Here is a 24,424-nt window from a genome sequence, read left to right as displayed (position 1 = left end):
CCAATACATTCCAGAAGAGTCTACTGCAAAAAAATGAATATTAAAGCAGTTCTAGATATAATATATCAGTTCTGTCACTAGGGATTTCCATATTTTAGCTCACAAGTTAGCAAAAAGCCATCAAAAGAGCCACATGTGGCTCCCGAGCCATAGGTTCCCTACCCCTGATCTGCAAAGTACACACTGTAGTACTTTGTGAAAAACGGGGGACTACTCAATTACTATTTTTCATACTATGTACTCTCTATTTTCCTTGGTATACCGCAAAAAAAGGCAAAAACTGTAAAAAAAAATTCTGCAGTAATCCCCCATTTTTCGAGGTATACCATGAAACACGAAAAACGCAAAAGTTATATTTCCATAATTTCCTTTATAGTATCCATCAAAATCGTTATATTATGTTTTTTTCAGGTGGTCCGTGACTCCTATGATGTACCCCATGTCATACCTATTTAACGTCCCGAGTACTGCGTACGTTTCACTGTCGTGCATCAACCTTTTCATCGGCATCAACAGCAGTGCCGTTACGTTCATTCTGGAGCTCTTTGACAACAATCGCGTAAGCACAAAGAGTCTTCTAAAGAATGTGTTTTTTTGTTGTAGTTACAGTATGACTCAATATATGTGTTCCTAGTCTTTGCTCATGTTTAACGAGTGGCTGAAGAAAGGTTTGCTGGTCTTCCCTCATTTCTGTCTGGGACGTGGACTCATCGACATGGCCATGAACCAAGCTGTCACTGACGTCTACGCTCGATTCGGTAAACGATCGTCTTTTGACACCTGCCATAAGCAGGTGCATGTCAATGTTCCCTCCTAATTTTTCATGTAAAACATAAAAAACATAAGAGTGGACAGAGCTACTGCCACTGGCTGCCGTGTAAATAGCGCCATCATGGGGAAAGGAGTAAAAAAATATATATAAAAAGTTTGGATTTTATTTACTGCGCGCCATATGATTGCTGCTGCGCAGAGAAGACGAGAGTAGTGCGCAATTGCTTAGAGGGAACATTGCCCACATCATTCCCTGTTAACTGGTGATTGAGGTTTTTTTTTTGTTGCGGGGCAGGTGAGGAGTACACCGACAACCCGTTCCGATGGGACTTTGTGGGGCGAAACGTTGTCTTCATGGCAGTGGAAGGTTTTGTCTATTTCACTCTCAACCTCCTCATCCAATACCGCTTCTTCATGGACCACTGGTAATTCTAACCCTGACCCTAACCCTAACCAATTTGTATTTAAACATACCCTAACCATTTTGTATTTAAACACAACCTAACACTAACCCCTAACCCTAACCATTTTGTATTTAAACACACCCTAACCCTAACAATTTTGTATTTAAACACAACCTAACCCTAACCATATTGTATTTAAACACACCCTACCCCTAACCCTGACCAATTTGTATTTAAACACACCCTAACCCTAACCATTTTGTATTTAAACACATCCTAACCCTACCCCTAACCCTAACCCTACCCCTAACCCCACCCTTAACCCTACCCCTAACCCTAACCAATTTGTATTTAAACACACCCTAACCCTAACCATTTTGTATTTAAACACATCCTAACTCTAACCATTTTGTATTTAAACACACCCTAACCTAACCCTACCCCTACCCCTAACCCTAAATCAACCCTAACCCTACCCCTAACCCTAAACCAACCCTAACCCTACCCCTAAACCAACCCTAACCCTAAACCAACCCTAACCATTTTGTATTTAAACACACCCTAACCCTTTTGTATTTAAAAACACCCTAACCCGACCCCATTTAAATTTGATTTTGATCCTAAAACAGAAAGTCAGCACTCATGATTTACTTCCCCGGGTCACTTAAAATGACGCGGCGGGCCATGAAATGATAAAGAGATCTCAGAAGGAATATTTCCATGAACATTAGGTTATCGGAGGCTAATCAGAGCCCAGCAGCAGACGAAGACGACGATGTAGCGTGCGAGCGACAAAGAATCTACGATGGCGGTAGCAAGTCGGACATCTTACACATCCAAGACCTCTCCAAGGTAATCTTTGGATTTTTTTTTCTTATACTTAACAAACTAATTATCACAAGTAGTATTTTTCTTACTCTTTTAGACATATGTGGGCAGAAAGAGGCCAGCGGTGGACAGGATTTGTGTGGGTGTTCCTGCCGGAGAGGTTCGATTTTCCGCTTTTTTAAAAAGATAAACATCAAAAAAATGGTGTTTGTCATCATTAGCAAGTAAACTGACATAATTCACATCAAGGTATTTTGTCATTTCAGTGTTTTGGGCTATTAGGAGTCAATGGGGCCGGCAAAACCACCACCTTTAAAATGTTGACGGGTGACACTGACGTCGGCTCGGGGGATGCCACCGTGGTTGGTTACAGGTATAAATGTTAAAAAAAAGAGCCTTGTGTTAGTTTAAGGTTAAGGCAATGGACCCCTGTCAAGTAAAAATGAACATTGTAACAATAATCGGACAAAATAATAATAATTGCACTTTTGAAAATTATATTCATGAGAGAGAGTTTAATATCTAAGTACTGTTAAATATCTAAGTACTGTTAAATATCTAAGTACTGTTTAATATCTAAGTACTGTTTAATATCTAAGTACTGTTTTATATCCAAGTACTGTTGAAAACAGTAGATATTTCTCATGAATATAATTTTGAGAGCTGGTTTCAACAGTACTTGGATATAAAACAGTACTATGATATCAAACAGTACTTAGATATCAAACAGTACTTAGACATTAAACAGTACTTAGACATTAAACAGTACTTAGATATCAAATAGTACTTAGATATTAAACAGTACTTACATATTAAACAGTACTTACATATTAAACAGTACTTAGATATTAAACAGTACTTACATATTAAACAGTACAGTGTTGTGTTGCAGCATTCTCAAGCAAATTCTGGACGTGCACCAGAATATGGGTTACTGCCCGCAATTTGACGCCATTGATGAGCTACTGACGGGCAGAGAGCACCTGTACCTGTACGCCCGCCTCAGGGGGGTGCCGGAGGATGAGATCCCTAGAGTGAGTGGCTGTTTTAAAGCCCTTCTATCTTTTTTTAAATGACATTTTAATATTTCCTAATACATTCCTTTACTTACTTGACTTTGTACTTTATACTTTTGACTTTAATGACGAGTGATGAATATGTTAATACTTTAGTCCTTTTTTCCCATTTATGTTTCATATGTACTGTTAACGGATGCACTTTTTTAGATGTTGTCGTATCTTGTGCTGACCCGGCCCATCTGTCAAATTTTTTAAAGTCAATGTGGCCCCCCGGGCCCAAAAGTGTGCCCACCCCTGACTTAGACAGTGTATGGTGTCTTTAAATAGGTAGCTGAGTGGGGTATCCAAAAATTGGGGTTGTCGGAGTACTCGGGCCGCTGTGCTGGAACTTACAGCGGTGGCAACAAACGCAAACTCTCAACAGCCATCGCCATGATTGGCTGCCCAGCGTTGGTTCTTTTGGTAAGTCAACCTACCTTGAAATGCTGTTTTTTATTTTTTCCCTGTAGTAACTCTTTAACTTTCAGGATGAACCCACAACTGGGATGGACCCGCATTCTCGCCGCTTTCTCTGGAACGCCATTTTGAGCGTCATCCGGGATGGCCGTGCCGTCGTCCTGACATCACACAGGTTTGGTGATGCCGCCAATCATGTTATTCACTTTTATAATACCTTCTTTTTCCAAGATTCGATTCTTGTTCTGTTTTGTTTTCACCAGCATGGAGGAATGCGAGGCCTTGTGTACACGATTAGCCATCATGGTCAATGGCACGTTCAAGTGTCTGGGCACCATCCAGCATCTCAAATACAAGTAAGAGCATCAGTTGACTACAAAATAGCACCTTGCTTCAGATACATATGTGTACTTATCTAAATATTGCATGGCAACTGTTTGGTTCATCAATAATTATACTTTAATATTATTATAAAACAATACAGGCAGACATTTAATTAATTTGGCATCTCTGATGATATTCTTGCAAGAGAGAAATACATTCTGACATCGTCCTTGTCATAAATGATTCTGGCGAGGAGCATTTCTGCTGCCCATTTTAGGCCACAAATCAAAACAATAACAAGGTTATTGATTAATCTAATTGCGTAAGCAAAAACAACAGCTGTAACAATCATCGCATATCAGGTATTTAAATAATAACAATTAAGGTTGGAACTCAAAAACAACTCTATTGGAAATGAAACAACTTAAGCGTCCTTCTAGGTCTGCATTCTGGGGTAAAGGTTAAAATTAAACAAAAAAAGCCTCCATTTGGCAAAACAATTCCATAATCAGGCTGAAAAGAGCCCCACAATTTAAGTCAATATGCCAGTAATCACGGAGGTTGTTGGCTAGCCATCACTCTGCATACGCATCTTCTTAAGCGTCCTTCTAGGTCTGCATTCTGGGGTAAAGGTCAGTCCTATCTTCCAGTAAACAGTCCTCGGTGACATTTTACGATCCAAGCTCACCCCAGACAAATATTGAAGAAGCTCTTATACAAAAATTATTAAATACACACATATATATATAATAGTATTACAGAATAACTCCAACAGAAACCCATCAATCCAAATGATATCGGGATCATAAACTCAAGTGTTATTGTCTTCCAGATTCGGCGACGGCTACGTCCTCACCATGAAGGTCGGAACGGCCGAAACGGGAGCGTCCCCCGACCTGGCGGCCGTTGAGGCGTTCATGACCAGCAGCTTTCCGACGTGTGTACAGCGTGAGAAACATTACAACACACTACAGTACCAGATCGCCACATCGTCGCTAGCCAGAATCTTTCAGCTGGTGGTCTCCAACAAAGACAGGCTTTGCATCCAAGACTACTCCGTCTCACAAACTACACTCGATCAGGTACTCCGAATGGACGCCATTCCGTTCTTTTTACAGGTTTATAACTACCACAATACATGTTTTTGGGCCTACACAGAAATACAAGTACACAAGTATATTTATCAAGGTTTATGTTTATTAAATATTACAGCTATAAGCATGTCAAAAGATTAATGTATTCATAAAAATGTAACTACTTAAAATACTGTAGTAACAGGTATCATATTTATTTGAGTATAACGCTCACCTATAATTTGTGACTAAAAATTAGTATACATTTTTTTCCACTTTTTCTCAGCTCAAACCAACGATTGCACCTGAAGACAGGTCGCCATGACAACACATTTATTCACAACATACGGTATCGAAACCTGGTAAAATAAATGACTAGTATGAACAGAAATTCCAATTTTAAATCCTTAAAGTCTAATTTTTACAAATTTTTAAAGTCGGATTCATCATTATCAGACATTTTTAAACATTTTTTTTACATTTTTTGCGATATTTGATGGTTTATTGTCAAATATTTTGTGTTTTTAAGTACTACGCTACATGCTAACGTATGTATATGTGTGTATACTGTAGGTATTTGTCAACTTTGCCAAGCAGCAAATGGCAGAGGATGACGTGGCGACGTTGCGACGCCGCACGGTAGGCGGACGCAAGGATGTCAAGATCATGCCTGTCAAGAGGAAAACCTGATAATAATAACCCATTATTAATCATAACTTTCATCCGGATAAGGACATGAATGCACAAATCGTACATAGAGGCTGTACAGAGATGTTTTTTTTTTAATGAATATTTGAATTTATGCCATGTTTCTATGTATATAACGTACAAATGAAAGCGCATATTGTGTAAAGTATTTCATGTTTAATAATTAATGATATAGGGCAGCCCAGCGGATGAGTGGTTAGTGCTTGGGTGGGCAAACTTCGGCCCGGGGGCTACATTGACTTTAAAAATTTGACAGATGGGTGGGGTCAGCACAAGATACGATACATATATAAAAGTGCATCCGTTAACAGTACATATGAAACATAAAGAGAAAAAAATGACTCAAGTATTAAAATACTCATCACTCATCGTTAAAGTTAAAAGTATAAAGTGCATAAAAAACATAATATATAAGTCCCAGACTTTTTGGTTTCCGTCAAACTAAGTATTTCAATTTTTAATTGGACAAATGCAAGTATACAAATGATGTATGTTGTTTGTAAAGTTGTTCCACATAGTTCTCTAGAGAGGATTTTTTCCCTTGATTTGCTTTCATAATAAACAGATTGATATACTAATGCCTTCCTGCTCCATTATAGTTAAAGTTAGTCATGTTCAACAGTTTAGATACATATAGCAATTGTTTATAATATAATGAAACATTCTTTGCGTTTCAAATGTTAAAATATTCATTGAGTCAGCTGGCCTGGAATAAAGGTGAGTTGATGTTGTAAAATACTATAAAATGTTTCTAAATATGTGAACATATTAGTGTACTAACGAACACTGTTTTATAGCATCAAGACTACAAAATCGCGACAATATGACGTCAGTTTCAAAACAAAGAACATTTGAGTTAGGAGGACAAAGCACCTCGTTGAGCACGGTAAGCAAGCCACCATTTTTTCCACATTCAATATGGCGCTACAAGATGGGCGTGGTACGTCATCTACTCAGCTGTGCGAATTAGCACATGCGCAGTATATCATCCTTTCAAACGGCGTCTTCGGACGGCTAGTACGACAAGGTAAGGCGTCTAGCTATTTACTGCCCTACGTGCGTTTTTATCAAGTTACTGGGATTTTTTAACGCACAAGTTGAGCCCAAAATGCCTATAAATCTATTAATTTAATGCTAGGCTGAACACACCGGCGACAATTTAAGTTAGAGCTCCTTTTGTCCTCCAGCTGGGTGTGGGTAGCTAAGTTAGCATTAGCGAGACCACGACGTTCCCATTACTGCCCTACGTGCGTTTTTATCGAGCTACTGGGATTCTTTTATTGAACAAATTGAGCCCAAAATGCCTACAAATATATTAGTTTAATGCTAGGTTGAACACACCGTCGACAATTTAAGTTGGAGCTCCGGTTTCTCCTCTAGCTTTGTGCTGGATATGAGTAGCTAACTTAGCAATAGCGACACCACAACGTTCCCCATTTGACAAGTATTAATGTCCGTTTTTCTCCAATATTTACTCGTTTAGAAAGACTAATATAATGAAACAAAACCGAGATATCAACGTCAAGTTTAATGGGTAAATATTCACTACAAAATGACATCGAGAGGCATAATTTGGTTTCTAATGTGTTGCATGTATTGATAGTTTTAAATGTGAGAGCTTAATTAGTAATTCCGTTTAGAAAAATGCATTCATACAAACATTTCTAAGCCATTCTCCCTAGTTTTAGTGCCAGTTTTATGTTTAATCACCATGTCTGTAAAAGTATAGCAAGGCACACCCAGTAACTTATTTTCATTCTTTATTTTGATAGTATATATTACATTTCTTGTATGATTTCCCTTTCTTGTATGATTTCCCTTTCTTGTAATAATTTTTTGTCAAATAGCTTGGTTTAATCAAGTTTTTTTTTCTTTTTTTAGCATCAACATGGAGCTTCTCTTGTGTGCACATTACACACATCCATGAGGAGAAGACTGGGCAAGACCAAGGTAAAACTACTTCCAAAAAACCTCACCTAAGTTTATTTATTGAATCTCTCTATTTATGCTAACTTTTACTTTTTTGCTTGATCAGGCCCACGTTTGGACTCTGGAAAATCAGGTGATCTTCCTCGCTAGCATCATGTGGCGTCTCTGAGCTTTGGAAATTGATGGCACACTTCTTGAAGGTTAGTATATTTGTTTATAGTACAATATCAGCTCAAAAAATCATTATGTTCTGATGCAATGATATGTTTTATGTATTGTTTCACTGAAGCTAATGTTCCCCCTCTTTTATAGCAGAGGTTCATGGCTCTCTGGCTTGTGCAGACGTTGATTGAAGAGACTCCCAAGGTAAAGATTCATGTTAACATTTTCTCCTGCACTCTTTTTTGGAGCATTTTTTTTTTTTAAATACTCATGCCATTTTATACTTGTAACATTTGCTTCGTTCATTACCTTTTGGAGTGAACAGAGCAAATGTTACAAGTATAAAATGGCATAGGTATTTTTAAAACATTGTTCCAAAAGGGATTTTTTTTTAAATACTTGTAACATTTGCTCCTTTGACTCCCTTTTTGGAGCAAATGTTTTTTTTTATTTTTTTTTTTTTTAATAAAATACTTATGCATTTTATCCCTGTATACATTTGCTCCTTTGACTCCCTTTTTGGAGCAATTTTTTTTATTTTTTATTTAAATAAAATACTTATGCCATTTTAAGTCCATAGAATTTTGTAAACAAATTACAAAGTGTTAAACTAGTTTTTTTTTGTCTATGTCCACAGGTGTAGCTTGCCAATTCCTGCATCCACTATGAAAACTCCTAAGTGTGCAAATGTTTTACTGTTAATAAAAAAATCTTTAACTTGACATCTTACTTGCATTTCTTTCTATGTAAATGAAGAATAAATCATGTATACAATTTAAGAATTTTTATTTTTCCAAGTAGCTTTTCTGCTAGACAATGTAGTCTTCCATCAATGAATGGATTTCTGGAAGGGGAAAAAAGCCAGAGTTAAATCAAAATTTGACAAAAAAAAAATCTAAGTGTTTACTAGCAAATCAAAAATTTACTTACCAGAAAAGGTCCTGAGTCAGGTTTTTATCTCACTGTAAAGTACAACAACATTAAAGTCAAAGTAGGGGGGGGAAATGAAATTAGTCATACCTCCATGATAGAGAGCCTCAAAATAATTAAAGTCACTATAACAAGGATTTTCCAACTCCAGTGCTCATGGGCCCCTATCCAATCTATTTTCCATTTCTTCCATCTCACCAAAATCAAATGAGTTGATTCAGATGTGGTGGGAGATATGGAAAACAAACTGGAAAGGTTCCCAAGGACCAGAGTTGAAGACCCCTGCTCTATAACAACAAGTACCAGTGAGGGGATGTTGGTGTCAAAGTCTGTGCCGTTCACATTGCCACCCTTTCTTCAGTGTTGAACTGGTAAACTTGGCTGGACCCTTAAAAGAAGCAAGATAAAAATTAGAAGGTTTAGTACACATGACATGAAAATGATAACCTGGAACACAGGTCCTACCTCATCCAAGATTTCTTTGGTGTTCGTCGATATTGACAGCTTTCACCTCCATCTACAAAACAGCACAGAAGGATTATGAAGTTTTACCAGTCAACTATTTCAATTCATCTTTTTAAAAAAAGTTGAAAGTCTCACTAAGGTTTTGTTTTTTAAAAATGAGAAGGGTAAAGAGTCTAATAAAGGTCAAGACATGGATTCCTAATGTCTATTCACAATAACATGACCATTTCTGGTTGCAGATGATCACATGACATTGCTTAGCCAATCAGTGCTGCAGGGAATTTATCTTGAATTTGAAAATGTGAAGAATTTTAGTTTATTTCACGTTTAAGTAGGATTCGATAGGTCCAACAAAGTTAAGAACCACTAGTAAACGTATTTTCTAATAGTCTAGGATATACTTCTTATGCCACATTTAATCATTACACAGAAAGAGAAAATAGAAACTAGTATTTGAAATAAAACGACTCACTTTGCTGTCAAACAGCTCGATATGGCGTCGACAAGTTGATCCTTTATGGTCGTTTTGGCCACATTCTTGACGTTTCCCAGCAGTCTGTGCTCGTTGAGGATCTGAAACACACAATAGAAGGATTTCTTTTTAAACATAAAGAGCTAGCTAACGCGATGTAGCCATTTTGTTAGCAAACATTTTGACTACAACCGCGTGCAGTTTCACCACGACGGACTCTTTAAATGAGTACTGGGGCTTCAAAATCCCCAAATGACAACGTACCGAATGTGCTGCGTTGGCCTGTGAGAAGTTTATCTGGTCTTTCTTCGGTAAACGGTCACTTCTGAGCTGCTCTGCAGTCTACTGCCGTGCTGGCCGCTGGTTCATCCGCCATTTTGAAGAATGACGTTGTTGAACTCTGACCTCGGTCGTGCACATGAAAAAGAGACACAAAGAAAATACAGTTGTCATAATAAAGTGTTGTAGTACGCTACTATTTACAAAAACGTCCATTTAATTTAAAATATAAATTGTTTTAAACTATTTATTTAACGACTTCGAACGGAGACCGGAAGTTAAGAGCAGGAAGAAAAAAAAAGAGGTCGCCCTCCAGTGGCTCAATGTGTGTAGTTTTTTTTAATGGTCATTTGCTAAGAATAAAAAGCCTTACCATACATTGTCTTTTATTCATGAAAAGAGCCTTAATAATTATATGATTTTTTTTAAGCCTCACAATTCATGGTCATTTTTATACATGGTCTTGTTTCACATAAAAACCCTTACTATACTTGGTCTAATTTTTCTTCTTAAAGAAAAAAGCTTTGCTATCCATGATAATATTTTGAGTGGAACACATAAAATAATAGGAATAAAAAGGTCTTTAAATACTTTTGGGTTAATAAAAAAAGACCATCTAAATGAAACGTATGATTACTTTTTGGGTTCAAAATGTGTATGATTGCTTTTTGTTAACAATTTTTGGGGTTTAAAAATGAATTGGTTGCCTGGCAACCGTAGGGGAACACTGAGACTAACAACCTGACACTACTCTGAGGAAATCAGAGTACCCGAAGAAAAAACCCCTAGGCCAGTGGACACCCTACAAACTCCAGGCTATAAACTACCCGCACTTAAGCGTCATCATCCGACTTGATAACTTGGAAAAGCGTCACATTGAAGAGCACCTGGTGTCCGTTATTCCACCCGTAGAGCGCCCTATCTCGGGCATTGTAGTCCAACATGGACATGTGAAAGTACTGATTATGGAATGGCACGTCAATGTACTCGTAGGCCGACGTGGCGGTGGAGTACGAGTAGTACACCTTGGCGCCGGTCAAGTGGGAATTGGTGACATAGAGCGTTCCGCAAATCATGAAAGCCTCGCCTGCGTTACGTTTGGAGTACTCCGTATTCCACGTGGCTATCATCCTCAACGTGGCGGGGTCCAGCCGACTGAGGACCACGTTGCCGGCGTTGCGGTCGGTGGCGTACACGGCCCAAAGGCCCAACTCGTCGGCCATCAGGTCGATGTCGGAGAAGCCGCCCCACGTGTAAGGGTAGACGTTGTGGAAGCCGGCGCGTTCCAGCGCTCGCTGGGTGAGGACGCGGCTCGTGGCCAGGCTGTAGCGGACGATGATGTTACTTTGCATTTTGTTGTAGTACAGGGAACCGTTGTATACTACGTGATTGGTTCCCGCCCACTTGAAGGGTAATGTGTACGTGCGGGATTCCACGCCTGAAGCAAAGTCGGATATGGATTTGTACTCTTTGACGATTTTGTTGTTGGTGTAGCCGTCCAAGTACCAAACCTGATGATGGAGAAATAAAGAAAGTGTATTTAAGTTAATAGGCAACAAGGAAAATGTGCATCTGTATGTTTTTTTTCAGAATTGAGTTGTATTTTTTCTATTTTTTATTCAGAATTAAGTTGTATTTTTTTTTTAGGATTAAGTTGTATTTTTTTTCAGGATTAAGTTGTATTTTATTTTCAGGAATAAATTATATATTTTTCAGAATTAAGCAGTATTTTTTCTCTCCAGAATTATGTTGTATTTTTTTTAAATTCAGTTGTATTTTTTTCCAGAATTAAGTTGTATTTTTTATTCAGGATTATGTTCTATTTTTGTTTTCAGAATCAAGTAGTATGTTTTTTTCAGGATTAAGTTGTACTTTTTGTTTTTTTAGAAAATTAGCTTTAAACTCTACAAAATTATTCCATTGTTGGACATGTTTTTTTGTTTGTCTTGGCTGACCTTGTTGTTTTTGGGTGACGCTTGCGGGTCTGTCATCCACGCACCAAATCTGGTCCCAGATGTCTTCACTGTGATTGGCCCGCTGATCTTCATCAGTTTGCCGCATGCTAGATATACACACAAAATCCAGGGGACCATTTTAGATAAAATATTTAAATTTTTCTTTCATAAATAAATTAAATGAACTGGATTAAAATCACTGAATATTCAGTTTTTTATCGATCTAAAACAAAGTTTATTTTAGCTTTTTAAAATATATTTCTAGATTTTACAAAATAACTTTTTAACTAAAAACGCAGAAAAAAATGGATAAAAATATGAAAATTATTGATTTAAAAGGGAAAAATCGGGAAATTTCATATACATCCATACACTTCATTTTAATTTGACCCTAAAAAAATCGGCACTCATGATTTACTTTCTCGGGCCACAAAAAATGATGCGTCGGGCCAGATTTGGCCCCCGGGCCACCCCTTTGACACCCGTGCCTTAAAATCAGCCTACTCAGCTTTAACAGTAGATGAACATAGTCACTTAAAAAGTACTTTTCCATTAGCTGAGAAGTTAAAACCCAACAACATGTTAAAGAAAAGTAGAAAACTGTATTTTTTTCTTGATATATTGTTGTCATAACTTACTGAGTTTACTCATGCAGCTTCTCAAGCGGTTCTCCAATCCACTGACTTTTAAGTTGAGCTGATCATAGTCAAAAGTTCCCATCTGTTCTTGCACGGCCAGCAAGACGCCGGACAAATTCCCGATCTCGTCCTTGAAACGCGAGATGATCCCGGCGTCCGTCTTGTACTGCTCCAGCACCGGGATAAGTGGCTGCAACGAGTCCATCTTCTCCTTCAGCTCCTGCCGAGACAACGAGAAAAAAACGTCACCCATCGTCAAATTTCACCCTCCGGGATGGCGTGTACCTGGAAGTTTTTGTTAGCCAGAGTCCTTCTATCTGAGTCCATCTGTCTGAATTTGGAACGCAGGCCTTTAATGAGGCTCTCCATCCTGGTGATGTACTGGAAATCCCTCTGAGTCCTCAGGTTCAGAACTTCCATGGATTGAGACATGTTGTGGACCTGATGGCAAGAAATATTTGTGCTCGGACGTTTGGTCGCCGGTCTTTTGGTCGCCGGTCAAATGGTGACAGAGAGTTTACTGTTGAAACCAGCTCTCAAGTTTAATATCTAAGTACTGTTTATTATCTAAGTACTGTTTAATATCCAAGTACTGTTTAATATCCAAGTACTGTTTAATATCCAAGTACTGTTTAATATCTAAGTACTGTTTAATATCTTAGTACTGTTAAAAATATAAGTACTGTTTATTATATAAGTACTGTTTAATATCTAAGTAGTGTTTATTATCTAAGTACTGTTTAATATCTAAGTACTGTTTACTATCTAAGTACTGTTTAATATCCAAGTACTGTTTAATATCTAAGTACTGTTGAAACCAGCTCTCAAAATTATATTCATAAGAGAGAGAGAGTTTAATATCTAAGTACATTTGACCGGCGACCAAACGTCCGGTGGCAGAAACATGAATGCTAATCTGAATTTGTGACATTTTTTGACCCCCCTGTAAAAGAACAAACCAAAAAAAAGGACATCCTAGTTCCCTCTATGAATTTATTTTAGGTCAATCAATGCCTCCTCACATGGACAAAAATAAATGTGTCATTTGTATTGACCGACATTGAAATGATTCAGTATGAGTACTATTTGTATGTGTGTGTGCGTGCATTTTGTATTTGTGTGAGTGTGCATTTTGTGTGTGTGCCTTTTCCAGGAGTTGTCGCAGCTGGCGTCCTTTGGCTTCCCGGGAGCATAGAGTCTGCCCGGGTGCCACCACCGTACACACGCAACGCCCACTGGCATCCTGCGCTGAGCCGAACACTTGCCAGCCCTCCGCAGGCCTTACTGTGGTCTGCTTGGACATACGTGCACAAAAACAATGCATTCCAATGTGATTCACACACCCTGTCATAACAATGGGATCCAATAATATCTCAAAAATGTCTTCCTTGTAGCCTAACAGAAGAAAAATATGAAATTTTGTCATTGCCATGGTACGAATATTATAGAATATAGTCAAAGTTATTATTTTCTTATATAATATATATTATGTTATATACATCTTATATATGTTCTCATATGTATATGAAAAAAATACATTAGCATACATCATATATTTAAAATAAATTCTAGATGACGCAATGAAATAAACAATACACAATAAGATGCCTCATAAGATCTATATAGTATTTGTGTATGGTGCAAAATGATATTAAGTAAATGCCAATGTTGATTTATTTATATCATTATGTTGAAAGCACAATACTTCAGAGTGCACGCAAATTAGGATGACACTCATTCTTAGAATTAAATCCAATAATACTAACATGTTATGAATTAAAAATACGTATCACTCAGGTGCGCATTATTTTTTCTCCGAGGCGCTCGTGAACTCACCACCGGCGTCCAGGAGTCCAAAAGACGCATCAAAAGCAGCAATACTGACGGTGTCTGCATCTTCGTGTCGTCACGTGGTTTTACTACCAAAACTCGGTACACAAACACTCAAAAACCAACAAAACAAACAAATAAACACAAAAACAAACAAAATGTCCCGATCGGTCCGCTCGCCCAGGTGCCCCGAAGCGGCCAAATCAATTATAAATGCACCAATTTCAGGGAAAACGGTGAAATTAACTGAATTTGGTCGCCCACTCGTGACTTTGTTCCGTCGTCTTCGGTTCGGAAGGTCCAAATCAAGATGCAGCTGCGCGTATGGACGCGATGACGCGCGCGTGCGCATCCCCGCAACCGAGATGCGTAAGTCCTTGACATACGATGCTTGAAGCTCTGAGATACGACGTTGAGTGTTCACGTACCCTCGTAATTATCGGTTTTATTTATTGTTATTATTTTTATAGGAGTTTCCAAGTTTTCATCATACAAATATGTACCTGTGGTGAAAACGAATGTGTATATACGCCACTAGGTGGTGGTATTATATCCCGTCACTTTTAATATTATATTTAGTTTTAAATGCATTTTTAATTGTCATTCATGTTCCAAAAGAGGTGACAATGTAGACACATTCAGTTTCAGAATCCAGTTTTAATTATCTTTTTAAAAAGGCACACAGTGTGTCAAAGTCTTTGGTGGAGAACTGACCTTAAGAAAAATTTCTTGTTACAAAAAACAACCCAAAAAAACAATGTATTATATATAAAAAAAAAAAAACAAATATTGCCCACGTTTGGTTGAGATGAAAAGGACAAGAAATTTCCGACAATATTTATATTACTATTTCATTTCCTTTATTATGTCTCCACTTGCCTATTCAGTCATTAAAAATGTCTTTTGTGTTGCGTTTTTTTTTGCTTATTGTCATATAAGGCAATTTTATTTACAAACATTTTCATACTTACAAATTTGTTCAAATGTACTGTATGTCCTGGTTGTAAATTTTCTTTTAAACAGGAGGGGGCGGGGGGAGATAAAAATTTACGAACTGGGACACATGCAAAGTTCCTAAAATGGTTGGATTCAGAAAGGCACAATATTGTACAAAATAATAATAATAATTATTATAATAATTACAGTATCATCAAAAAGCAATTTTGTGTAGCACCTTGAGTGTTTTGCACATCTTTGGTCGAGCACATGTCGGACCACCACGGCATCAAAAGTCCGTCCCCCCCACTTTATTGTATTTTGCTTCTCAGTCACGTGCCCACAACGTGCGACACATTCCACACTTTATTTAGTATTCTTTTGCTTCATGCCCTCCGACTCTGTCCGTCGGGGGTAGGCGGGGTTTGGGTAAAGGCTAAAGGGGGTGGGGCCGTAAGGCGGGAGGGGCTTTTTGGGGGGTGGTCTAGCCGAGGAAGCAAACGGGACCCACCTCGAAGCCAAACCTCTGGTTGGAGTCGCCAAAGTCCGTCAGCATGACGTCGAGGATGGGCAGCTGGTCGATGCGAGGGGTGTTGATCTCCAGGATGGTCTTGGAGTAGCCTTGCTTAGACTGGAAAAAAAACACAAATAAGCATTAAATAAGATTTAGTTAGGGCAGGGGTGGGCAAAGTTTTGGGCCCGGGGGCCACATTGACTTTAAAAATTTGACAGATGGGCGGGGTCAGCAGAAGATATGATAACATATAAAAAAGTGCATCCGTTAACAGTACATATGAAACATAAACTGAAAAAAAGGACTAAAGTATTAACATACTTATCATTTATCATTAAAGTAAAAAGTATAAAGTAAAGTAAAATGGAATGTATTAAGAAATATTAAAATGTCATTTAAATAAAGATAGAGGGGCTGTAAAACACTTAAAAACAAATAAGAGTGGGCAGAGCTACTGCCACTGGCTTCCGCGTGACGGCGCCATCTTGGGGGAAAAAAGATAGGATACATATAAAAAAGTGCATCCGTTAACAGTACATATGAAACATTAATAGACAGAAAGGACTAAAGTATTAACATACTTATCACTCATAATTAAAGTAAAAAGTATAAAGTACAAAGTAAAGTAAAAAGGAATGTATTAAGAAATATTAAAATGTCATTAAAAAAAAAGATAGAAGGAGGAGTTCAATAAAGTGTTTTTAGTGAGGATTAGGGTAGCGAGTGAGAGTATTTTCCAGTGAAAGTAGAAAAGGAATTACCGCGCAGCCGTCAATGAGCGGCTTGATGAAAGGACTGTTGTCGTAAGACATTTCCTCATCGTTGGAGCCCAGGAAGCGAAGAGCCTTGTCGTAATTATCGGCCTTGGCGTCGTACCAGGCCGCCGATTGGTGGCACACGTACGAGAAATTCTGGCGAGCCGACGAGCTCAACAACTTCAGGAAGGTCATCTGTACTGCGTTGATGCTGTTCTCAGCCACGTCCACGTAGTTCAGCTGTGGGTGAAGATGATCAAATGAGATTGAAATTGGCCTATTTTGGATTGAACCGAGTATGAAGACGCTTACGATTTTTCCACGTTTGAATTCACTGAACCAGGAACCAGGAGATTCCTTGGGCCAGTTGGATATTCTGACCTGCTCAAGAGAAGGAGATGAAACAGACGTATTAGCGCAGAGTCCAATCAGAATATTAGGCGAAATTTGGGGTGCTTGGACGTTTGGTCGCCTGTCTTTTGGGACGCCAGTTAAATGGTAACAGAGAGTTTACTGTTGAAGCCAGCTCTCAAAATTATATTCATGAGAGAGAGTTTAATATCTAAGTTTAATGTCTAAGTACTGTTGAAAACAATAGATATTTAGATATTAAACTGTCTCTCATGAATATAATTTTGAGAGCTGGAATCAACAGTACTTTGATATTAAACAGTACTTAGATATTAAACAGTGCTTAGATATTAACAGTGCTTAGATATTAACAGTACTTGGATATTAAAAATTACTTGGATATTAAAAATTACTTGGATATTAAACAGTACTTAGATAATAAACAATGCTTAGATATTAACAGTGCTTAGATATTAACAGTACTTGGATATTAAACAGTACTTGGATATTAAACAGTACTTGGATATTAAACAGTACTTAGATATTAAACAGTACTTAGATATTTGACAGTACTTAGATATTAAACAGTACTTAGATATTAAACAGTACTTAGATATTAAACTCTCTCTCTCATGAATATAATTTTGAGAGCTGTTTTCAACAGTAAACTCTCTGTCATCATTTGACCGGCGACCAAACGTCCGGTCACGAAATTAGCCAGCACTATCTCCACATTCACCCCTGAGGACTTCTTGTCGGGGTTGATACACGTCTCGCCGCCTGCCGTGAAGTTACAAAGCACTTTGATGGCATCTCCGATGCAACCCTGGTTGGGGTCGATCCAGTATTCACCTGTGAGCGGCAATCACAAACACACGACTTGAAATGATATCATATCAAGTTGACAGGTATTGTAACTACTAGTTCTACCCTTTCTTTGCCTACCATCTGGGAAGTCAGGCTGGCTGAGGCGAAGGTCATTGCAGGTACGGGCCGGGTTGTCAGCAGTGCCCAGTGGGAACTTCATGCGTTCAATGTTTTGCTTCAGATTGTTGAGGGAACCAAACACATCCTCCATAGCCAAGCCATCGGTGCCATAATCGGACGCCGCTTCGTCTCCTTGCTCCTCGGCTTGACGTTTGTTTTTCCGGGACGCGTGCTGGATGGGTAGCGACTGGATGATGTCACCTGCAGGGCCCTGTAGTGTATAGCAAAGAACTTCAACTATACTGATTTTAAAGTATAAATAGCATATAAAAGGACTGATAAAATGATCTCATGCTAAAAACATTAACATTATTAGACATTTTAGGAAAACAGAATTGTATTGATTTGATTGGTGGTTCAATAAAAATGTCAAATTGATGAGGACCAATCAAATCCAAGCATATAGCATATGACATACTTATTAGATGATGACAAACGCCATTTTTAATGAAATAGTAGCTTAGTTTGCTGACATTATTTGGTTAATAATGTGGTATTATTGAAAATGCATAATTATTATGATTATTTTGTAAGGTAGACCGCCATTTTTACAGCTAATAAAGATATACAAAATTAATAATAAGGCCAAAATTGGGTGCCCAAACCTTGGTGTTCATGTTTGCATAATTTCCAGTTATTAATTAATCTATAATCCTTAAACGTGATATGTGTGTGAGTGTGTGTGTATGTTAAGATTCCCTCACTACGTTTGTCCAAACCATGGAACATAAAGAGTTGAAATATATATTATTATGTAGCTTGAAACTTCTTATTTCATCTACACACTAAAACTGAAGAAACTCACAGGAGGTCCGGGAGGTCCGATCAATCCGGGGTCTCCTTTTTGACCTGCTGCACCCTAAGGAATTAAAAAAAAATGGCAATACAGATAGGTTAAAAAAATGGTATCCATTACAAAGAATAAATGATGACTAGATCATTAAAAAATATAACTTACAAGTGCGCCTTTGGATCCTTTTTGTCCGTGAGATCCCTGGTAAAAATAGTAAAAATAAATGGCTTAACATCAAGGTTTAAAAGAGAGAAAGACGCCATAAAAACTAAGAAAATACAACTTACAGGAATACCAGGAGGACCAGGAGGGCCGAAAGGACCTTGAGAACCTCCAATACCCTTTAACCAGATACAAGTCGTATATTAAAATATGATAAATTGGTATGAAAATCATTGGGGGAGATATGACGTCAACTTACAGATTCTCCCTTGCCACCAGAGGAGCCTTGAGTTCCTGGAAGACCTCGGTCTCCCTTCTCTCCAGCCTCTCCAGGAGGTCCAATCAGACCGATGAGACCTGGGTGACCCTATATGTAAAGAAATCAAAACACATTAATATGATTTTGTATTTAAATTGTGGATTTTTCGCAGTATTTTACCTTTTCTCCTTTGAATCCAGAGTCGCCTTTCATACCAGGAAGTCCAGGTGGTCCCTTTAAATGAAGGGTGACGGAGTTAAGTGAAAATGACAATGAGAAAAACTGAAGTAGGGATATTTATCCAAACTTACAAGGGGTCCTGGAGGGCCATCTTTTCCAGAGGCACCGGGAAGTCCTTGTTCGCCCTGAAATTAAACACAGGTGCTTAGAAGGTGGGTTCAAAAATAAGGTTTTTACAAAGAGTATAAATGAGCTAATAGCTATTTTTAATAGCTTATTTCTGTCATTGAAATCCAGGACTCACAACAGGGCCAGGAATTCCTCGTAGACCTTCGGCACCGGACTTTCCTACAGGTCCCTGGGCTCCTACGGGACCGGTTTTTCCAGATGGTCCCTCAGCTCCAGCTTCACCCTGAGGGAAACAGCCATGTTTTTTAGGAGTCAACACAGGCTAAATTTGGGTAGTCAAGGTTTTTTGTGTGCTAATTCTTAAAGATTTTTTGACAGATTCTTTTACAGATTGTTTTTACAGATTTTTTTAAAAATGTTTTTTTTACAGAATTGTTTACAGAATTGTTTACAGAATTGTTTACAGAATTTTTACAGAATTTTTTACAGAATTTTTTACAGATTTATTTTACAGATTTTTTTACAGATTTTTTTTTTTTTTACAGATTTTTTTGCCGTTATCAACATTTTACCTTGGATCCCTTCTCGCCTTGTCGTCCTTCTTGACCTCTTGGTCCAGTGGGTCCCTTTAGAAGATAAAAAGCCAAAACAAAATGTTTTTTTCAAGCGCCATTTTACCTCAGGTCCACTGTTTTCATAATATTTCTAATTTAATATAATTATGCCTAATAGGACCATTCTATACACGTTTTCAAAAACAGACTTTAGTATATAACATCCAAAAGACAAATTATTCTTTAAAAACAAACCCACAAATTTCAATTTGACATCCATTGTTATTGAAAGAGTCAACTTACACGTTTGCCAGGAGGTCCTGGAACTCCAGCCTCTCCAGAAGGACCTGCAGGGCCCTAAATTGACAAAACAAGGGCAAACTTTTACAACATATTGCCATGAAATACTTGTTATTGAAAACGATCTGAAGATTAGAGACAACTTACAGGTTGACCGGCCTCTCCATCGTCTCCCTTGTCACCTCCTAATCCGTCAAGGCCCTAAAACATGATATATTTCAGATACATTATCTGTCTCCACATACAGTCATTAGAAAAAACATACTAATTGAGTAATATAATACTTACAGCAGCACCCGGCTCACCAGGGGGACCAGGGTCTCCTGGGAACCCAACAGGGCCCTACGTGGGTGGGGAACAGTGGGTAAAAAAAGGGACTAAGCGTTTTTTACACCAAGAAACATAAGATCTGGTTTGCAATATTTTTCCACTTACAGCATTACCCTTGGGACCGTCATCTCCAGAAGGTCCGCGTGCCCCGGCAGGTCCGGCGGCACCAGGTGGTCCAGCTTCTCCCTTCTCGCCAGTCTCTCCGCGAGGGCCCTGATGAAGAAAATTGAATCACACGTTGATTCTACCAATTTATCCACATTATATAACACCTATCTAAGTACTGTTTAATATCTAAGTACTGTTTAATATCTAAGTACTGTTTAATATCTAAGTACTGTTTAATATCTAAGTACTGTTTAATATCTAAGTGAGAAGTTTAATATCTAAGTGAGAAGTTTAATATCTAAGTACTGTTTAATATTCAAGTACTGTTTAATATCTCAGTATTGTTTAATATCTAAGTACTGTTTAATATCTAAGTACTGTTTGATATCTAAGTACTGTTTGATATCTAAGTACTGTTGAAACCAGTTTTCAAAATTATTATTATTCATGAGAGTTAAATATCTAAATATCTACTGTTGAAAACAGTACTTAGATATGAAACAGTACTTAGATATTAAACAGTACTTGGATATGAAACAGTACTTAGATATTAAACAGTACTTGGATATTAAACAATACTGAGATATTAAACAGTACTTGAATATTAAAAAGTACTTAGATATTAAACTTCTCACTTAGATATTAAACTCCTCACTTAGATATTAAACTTCTCACTTAGATATTGAACTATCTCTTATGAATATAACTTTGTATGTATCCATAACGACAGAATGCCAAATTACGAGTCCAAAATGATCACTTATTTGGGTCTTTTCCCTGAGAAAACGCACCTTATGGACAAGTACTACCAATTTCGTCATACACAGTTTCTGGGTATGATGACAATTAGGCTTTTGTTATTGATGATGATGACAAAGCCTATGTCCGATTATATTGTATCTGAATGCAAATAATAATCATAAACATGGTTCAGATTTGGTAGACCAAGGACTTACTCCTGAACCTGGTTCTCCGGCTGATCCTGGGTTACCAGCCTCGCCTGTTTCTCCCTGGAACAAGAAATCATTCACCAATAAGTCTCAAAACATTATGCCATAATGGTAATAAAATGTAATCCTGATAAAACTAAGCAATACTAGACAAAACCCACCTTTTCGCCAACAGCTCCTGGTCCTCCAATACCACCTGGTGGGCCTTGAGCTCCCTGTGGATGCAATTAACAAGTCAGTAAAATGTTTTTTAAACTTAAAATACTCCATTTTGCAAAAGGGAAACAAACTTACACTAGCTCCACCTGGTCCCTGGGGGCCACGGGGGCCTGGAGGTCCAGGAGGACCCTGTCAAAAGATATGGATATTTTACAAAATAGTCACAGTATGAAAAATAATGAAAGTAAACTCTTACCATGCCTCCAACGTCACCATTCTCTCCTTTCTCACCGGGAGGACCAGGCAAACCCTAAGAAAGGTGGGAATTATATTTGTTAGAATAAGGGGATCTCAAACTTAAACAACAAATACATTCAATGCCCGCAGAGAAAAGCGTTTTAGCTCTGTGTGCTAAGTGGACATTTCCTGAAGGGCATTCTTAATGAAATGAGCGGAGATCAGAGTAGTGCAAGAGGGCCCAATTAAAAGCCAATTGCGCTGAATAACGATACTATCAAGTTCTACTGCTTGGCTGCCAAGGAGGACACACTGTGTGAGAAGGTAATTAACTTTGAGATGTTTAAATGAGTTTCACTTTATTAAAATGCCCTCTGGTTTACAAGGTTGATTGAGGCAAGGCGGCTTCAAACTCTTGTTTATGTGCTGGCGGATTTGTATCAAATAGAATATTTGACATTTTTATTTTGGAGGGGAGTAAATCTCTATATATATGTATCAATATATATTAACACAAAGACTACTGAATTTCAAATGTATTTAGTCATACATTTATATCTATGTCTAAAGTACACTCGATTTTGTCATAATATTTGAGATGTTTTATTTTGGAGGGGAGTTAATATATATGTATATATATATGTATGTATATGTATGTATGTATATGTATGTATGTATGTATATATATATATATATATATATATATATATATATATATATATATATATATATATATATATATATATATATATATATATATATATATATATATATATATATATATATATATATATATATATATATATATATATATATATATATATATATATATATATATATATATATATATATATATATATATATATATATATATATATATATATATATATATATATATATATATATATATATATATATATATATATATATATATATATATATATACGTATATATACGTATGTATATGTATGTATATGTATGTATATGTATATATATGCATGTATGTATATGTATATATATGCATGTATGTATATGTATATATATGCATATATATATATATATATTAACACAAAGATTACTGAATTTCAAATGTATTTTGCCATAAATTTCTATCATATTTTTATTATAGTACATTAGATTTTGTCATAATATTTGAGATTTTTATTTTGGAGGGCAGTTAATAAATATGCATATATATACATATATATTAATACAAAGACTACAGAATTTCAAATGTATTTTGTCATAAATTTCTATCATATTTCTATTATAGTACATCAGATTTCATCAGGCTCAAAATTCATGGATCAGATGTAAGGCATTTGGTCATTTAGGACTAAATATACTGATGATTTAAATTCATTCTCATCAACTTACCTTTTCTTTTAACTAAATTATGAATTTGTAATACAAGATATACATTGCTGTATTAACTTTATGGGTAACCAGTTATAGACATGAGTCTCCTATTAATACGCAACAGATGTGTTGATGCGTATAAAACCAGCGGAAGCATTAACAGTACCCCGGCAACATGCCGGGCACTAAATGTCAGCGCTGATTGATTTGTAGCTCGGCCTCATCTGAGCAGGGAATGCAAACAAATAATATTTAACCAGGATTTCTGACCTCATTCATCAACGGTGGTGTATTTTCTTTGTAAATGAGCGCAAATGGTAGCAAGTGTTTTCTGTCAGGAAACAAACAAGACGACGTGTTCGGAAAGTAGATGTGGGATAAACGACAAACCTGCAATCCGACTGGTCCCGGGAGACCGGGGAAGCCTCGGGATCCTTCGTCTCCTTTCTGGCCAAACATTCCCTGTTGTCCTCGGGGGCCTGCTTCACCATCGCTGCCCTATAGGAGGCCCATATGAGTCATATATTTAGGCAAGAGTATCAATAAACACATTATCCAAGTCTTTATTGCATTTTTTTTGGTATTTATTTATTTTTTTTATCTAGGTCTACAATGTCTTCTGTGTCTTCTTACTTCAACCAAGATGTTTCCCAAATACAGGATGAAATAAAGTTCTAACCTAACTGTTGGATTAATTCTGTAATACTATTATATATAGATATGTGTGTATCTAATCATTTTTGTATGAGAGCTTATTCAATTTGTCCGGGGCGAGCTCGGATCGTAACATGTCACCAAGGACTGTTTACTAGAAGATAGGACTTTACCTTTACCCCAGAATGCAGACCTGGAAGGCCGTTTAAGAAGATGCGTATGCAGAGTGATGGCTAACCAACAACCTTTGTGATTACTGGCATATTGTGGTAAATTGTGACGATCTTTTCGCTTGATTATAGAGTTTTTTTGTCGAATGGAGGCTTGTTTGTTTGATTTTAACCTTTACCCCAGAATGCAGACCTAGAAGGACGCTTAAGTTGTTTCATTTCCAATGGAGTTGTTTTTGAGTTCCTACCTTAATTGTTTTTATTGAATACTGGATATGCAATGATTGTTACAGC

At 37.2% G+C, this 24,424-nt stretch overlaps 3 protein-coding genes and 1 long non-coding RNA gene across 4 annotated transcripts in view; 1 reads left to right on the top strand and 3 right to left on the bottom strand.

Moving 5' to 3' along the window:
- Positions 1 to 8,403, top strand: part of LOC144201155 (retinal-specific phospholipid-transporting ATPase ABCA4-like) — a 30,811-nt gene extending 22,408 nt beyond the window's left edge. Inside the window, exons 38-53 of the mRNA XM_077723564.1 lie at positions 412 to 559; positions 635 to 758; positions 1,067 to 1,196; positions 1,907 to 2,027; positions 2,101 to 2,163; positions 2,270 to 2,376; positions 2,896 to 3,037; positions 3,350 to 3,484; positions 3,550 to 3,653; positions 3,742 to 3,834; positions 4,635 to 4,884; positions 5,449 to 6,469; positions 7,465 to 7,533; positions 7,619 to 7,712; positions 7,825 to 7,878; positions 8,312 to 8,403. Of these exons, the coding sequence (XP_077579690.1) occupies positions 412 to 559; positions 635 to 758; positions 1,067 to 1,196; positions 1,907 to 2,027; positions 2,101 to 2,163; positions 2,270 to 2,376; positions 2,896 to 3,037; positions 3,350 to 3,484; positions 3,550 to 3,653; positions 3,742 to 3,834; positions 4,635 to 4,884; positions 5,449 to 5,565 (1,534 nt within the window). The 3' untranslated portion in view covers positions 5,566 to 6,469; positions 7,465 to 7,533; positions 7,619 to 7,712; positions 7,825 to 7,878; positions 8,312 to 8,403. The remainder of the gene's footprint in view (positions 1 to 411; positions 560 to 634; positions 759 to 1,066; positions 1,197 to 1,906; positions 2,028 to 2,100; positions 2,164 to 2,269; positions 2,377 to 2,895; positions 3,038 to 3,349; positions 3,485 to 3,549; positions 3,654 to 3,741; positions 3,835 to 4,634; positions 4,885 to 5,448; positions 6,470 to 7,464; positions 7,534 to 7,618; positions 7,713 to 7,824; positions 7,879 to 8,311) is intronic.
- A 261-nt stretch (positions 8,404 to 8,664) lies between these two features.
- LOC144201957 (uncharacterized) lies at positions 8,665 to 9,952 on the bottom strand. The gene is made up of 4 exons (XR_013327430.1): positions 9,806 to 9,952; positions 9,542 to 9,642; positions 9,070 to 9,121; positions 8,665 to 8,992 (listed from the first exon to the last, which is right to left on the bottom strand). It is a non-coding gene; the product is annotated as an uncharacterized LOC144201957 (long non-coding RNA).
- A 210-nt stretch (positions 9,953 to 10,162) lies between these two features.
- On the bottom strand, positions 10,163 to 14,586 carry LOC144201510 (noelin-3-like). The gene is made up of 6 exons (XM_077724214.1): positions 14,250 to 14,586; positions 13,558 to 13,704; positions 12,699 to 12,854; positions 12,414 to 12,633; positions 11,776 to 11,882; positions 10,163 to 11,331 (listed from the first exon to the last, which is right to left on the bottom strand). Exons 1-6 carry the CDS (start codon positions 14,307 to 14,309, stop codon positions 10,654 to 10,656), a joined length of 1,368 nt encoding a protein of 455 aa, XP_077580340.1. The 5' UTR covers positions 14,310 to 14,586; the 3' UTR covers positions 10,163 to 10,653.
- A 294-nt stretch (positions 14,587 to 14,880) lies between these two features.
- LOC144201279 (collagen alpha-1(XI) chain-like) overlaps positions 14,881 to 24,424 on the bottom strand; it is a 155,359-nt gene continuing 145,815 nt past the window's right edge. Inside the window, exons 57-78 of the mRNA XM_077723776.1 lie at positions 23,697 to 23,804; positions 21,967 to 22,020; positions 21,846 to 21,899; positions 21,713 to 21,766; positions 21,558 to 21,611; positions 20,599 to 20,706; positions 20,452 to 20,505; positions 20,311 to 20,364; positions 20,167 to 20,220; positions 19,882 to 19,935; positions 19,485 to 19,592; positions 19,312 to 19,365; positions 19,181 to 19,234; positions 19,001 to 19,108; positions 18,867 to 18,920; positions 18,745 to 18,780; positions 18,592 to 18,645; positions 17,745 to 17,997; positions 17,539 to 17,651; positions 16,761 to 16,829; positions 16,455 to 16,688; positions 14,881 to 15,810 (exon numbers count right to left, since the gene is read on the bottom strand). Coding sequence (XP_077579902.1) covers positions 15,664 to 15,810; positions 16,455 to 16,688; positions 16,761 to 16,829; positions 17,539 to 17,651; positions 17,745 to 17,997; positions 18,592 to 18,645; positions 18,745 to 18,780; positions 18,867 to 18,920; positions 19,001 to 19,108; positions 19,181 to 19,234; positions 19,312 to 19,365; positions 19,485 to 19,592; positions 19,882 to 19,935; positions 20,167 to 20,220; positions 20,311 to 20,364; positions 20,452 to 20,505; positions 20,599 to 20,706; positions 21,558 to 21,611; positions 21,713 to 21,766; positions 21,846 to 21,899; positions 21,967 to 22,020; positions 23,697 to 23,804 — 1,932 coding nt within the window. The 3' untranslated portion in view covers positions 14,881 to 15,663. The remainder of the gene's footprint in view (positions 15,811 to 16,454; positions 16,689 to 16,760; positions 16,830 to 17,538; positions 17,652 to 17,744; positions 17,998 to 18,591; positions 18,646 to 18,744; positions 18,781 to 18,866; positions 18,921 to 19,000; positions 19,109 to 19,180; positions 19,235 to 19,311; positions 19,366 to 19,484; positions 19,593 to 19,881; positions 19,936 to 20,166; positions 20,221 to 20,310; positions 20,365 to 20,451; positions 20,506 to 20,598; positions 20,707 to 21,557; positions 21,612 to 21,712; positions 21,767 to 21,845; positions 21,900 to 21,966; positions 22,021 to 23,696; positions 23,805 to 24,424) is intronic.

This window comes from Stigmatopora nigra, chromosome 9 (assembly GCF_051989575.1).
Source record: "Stigmatopora nigra isolate UIUO_SnigA chromosome 9, RoL_Snig_1.1, whole genome shotgun sequence".
Classification (NCBI taxonomy): Eukaryota; Metazoa; Chordata; class Actinopteri; order Syngnathiformes; family Syngnathidae; genus Stigmatopora; species Stigmatopora nigra.
This window is presented reverse-complemented; position numbering and strand designations above follow the sequence as displayed.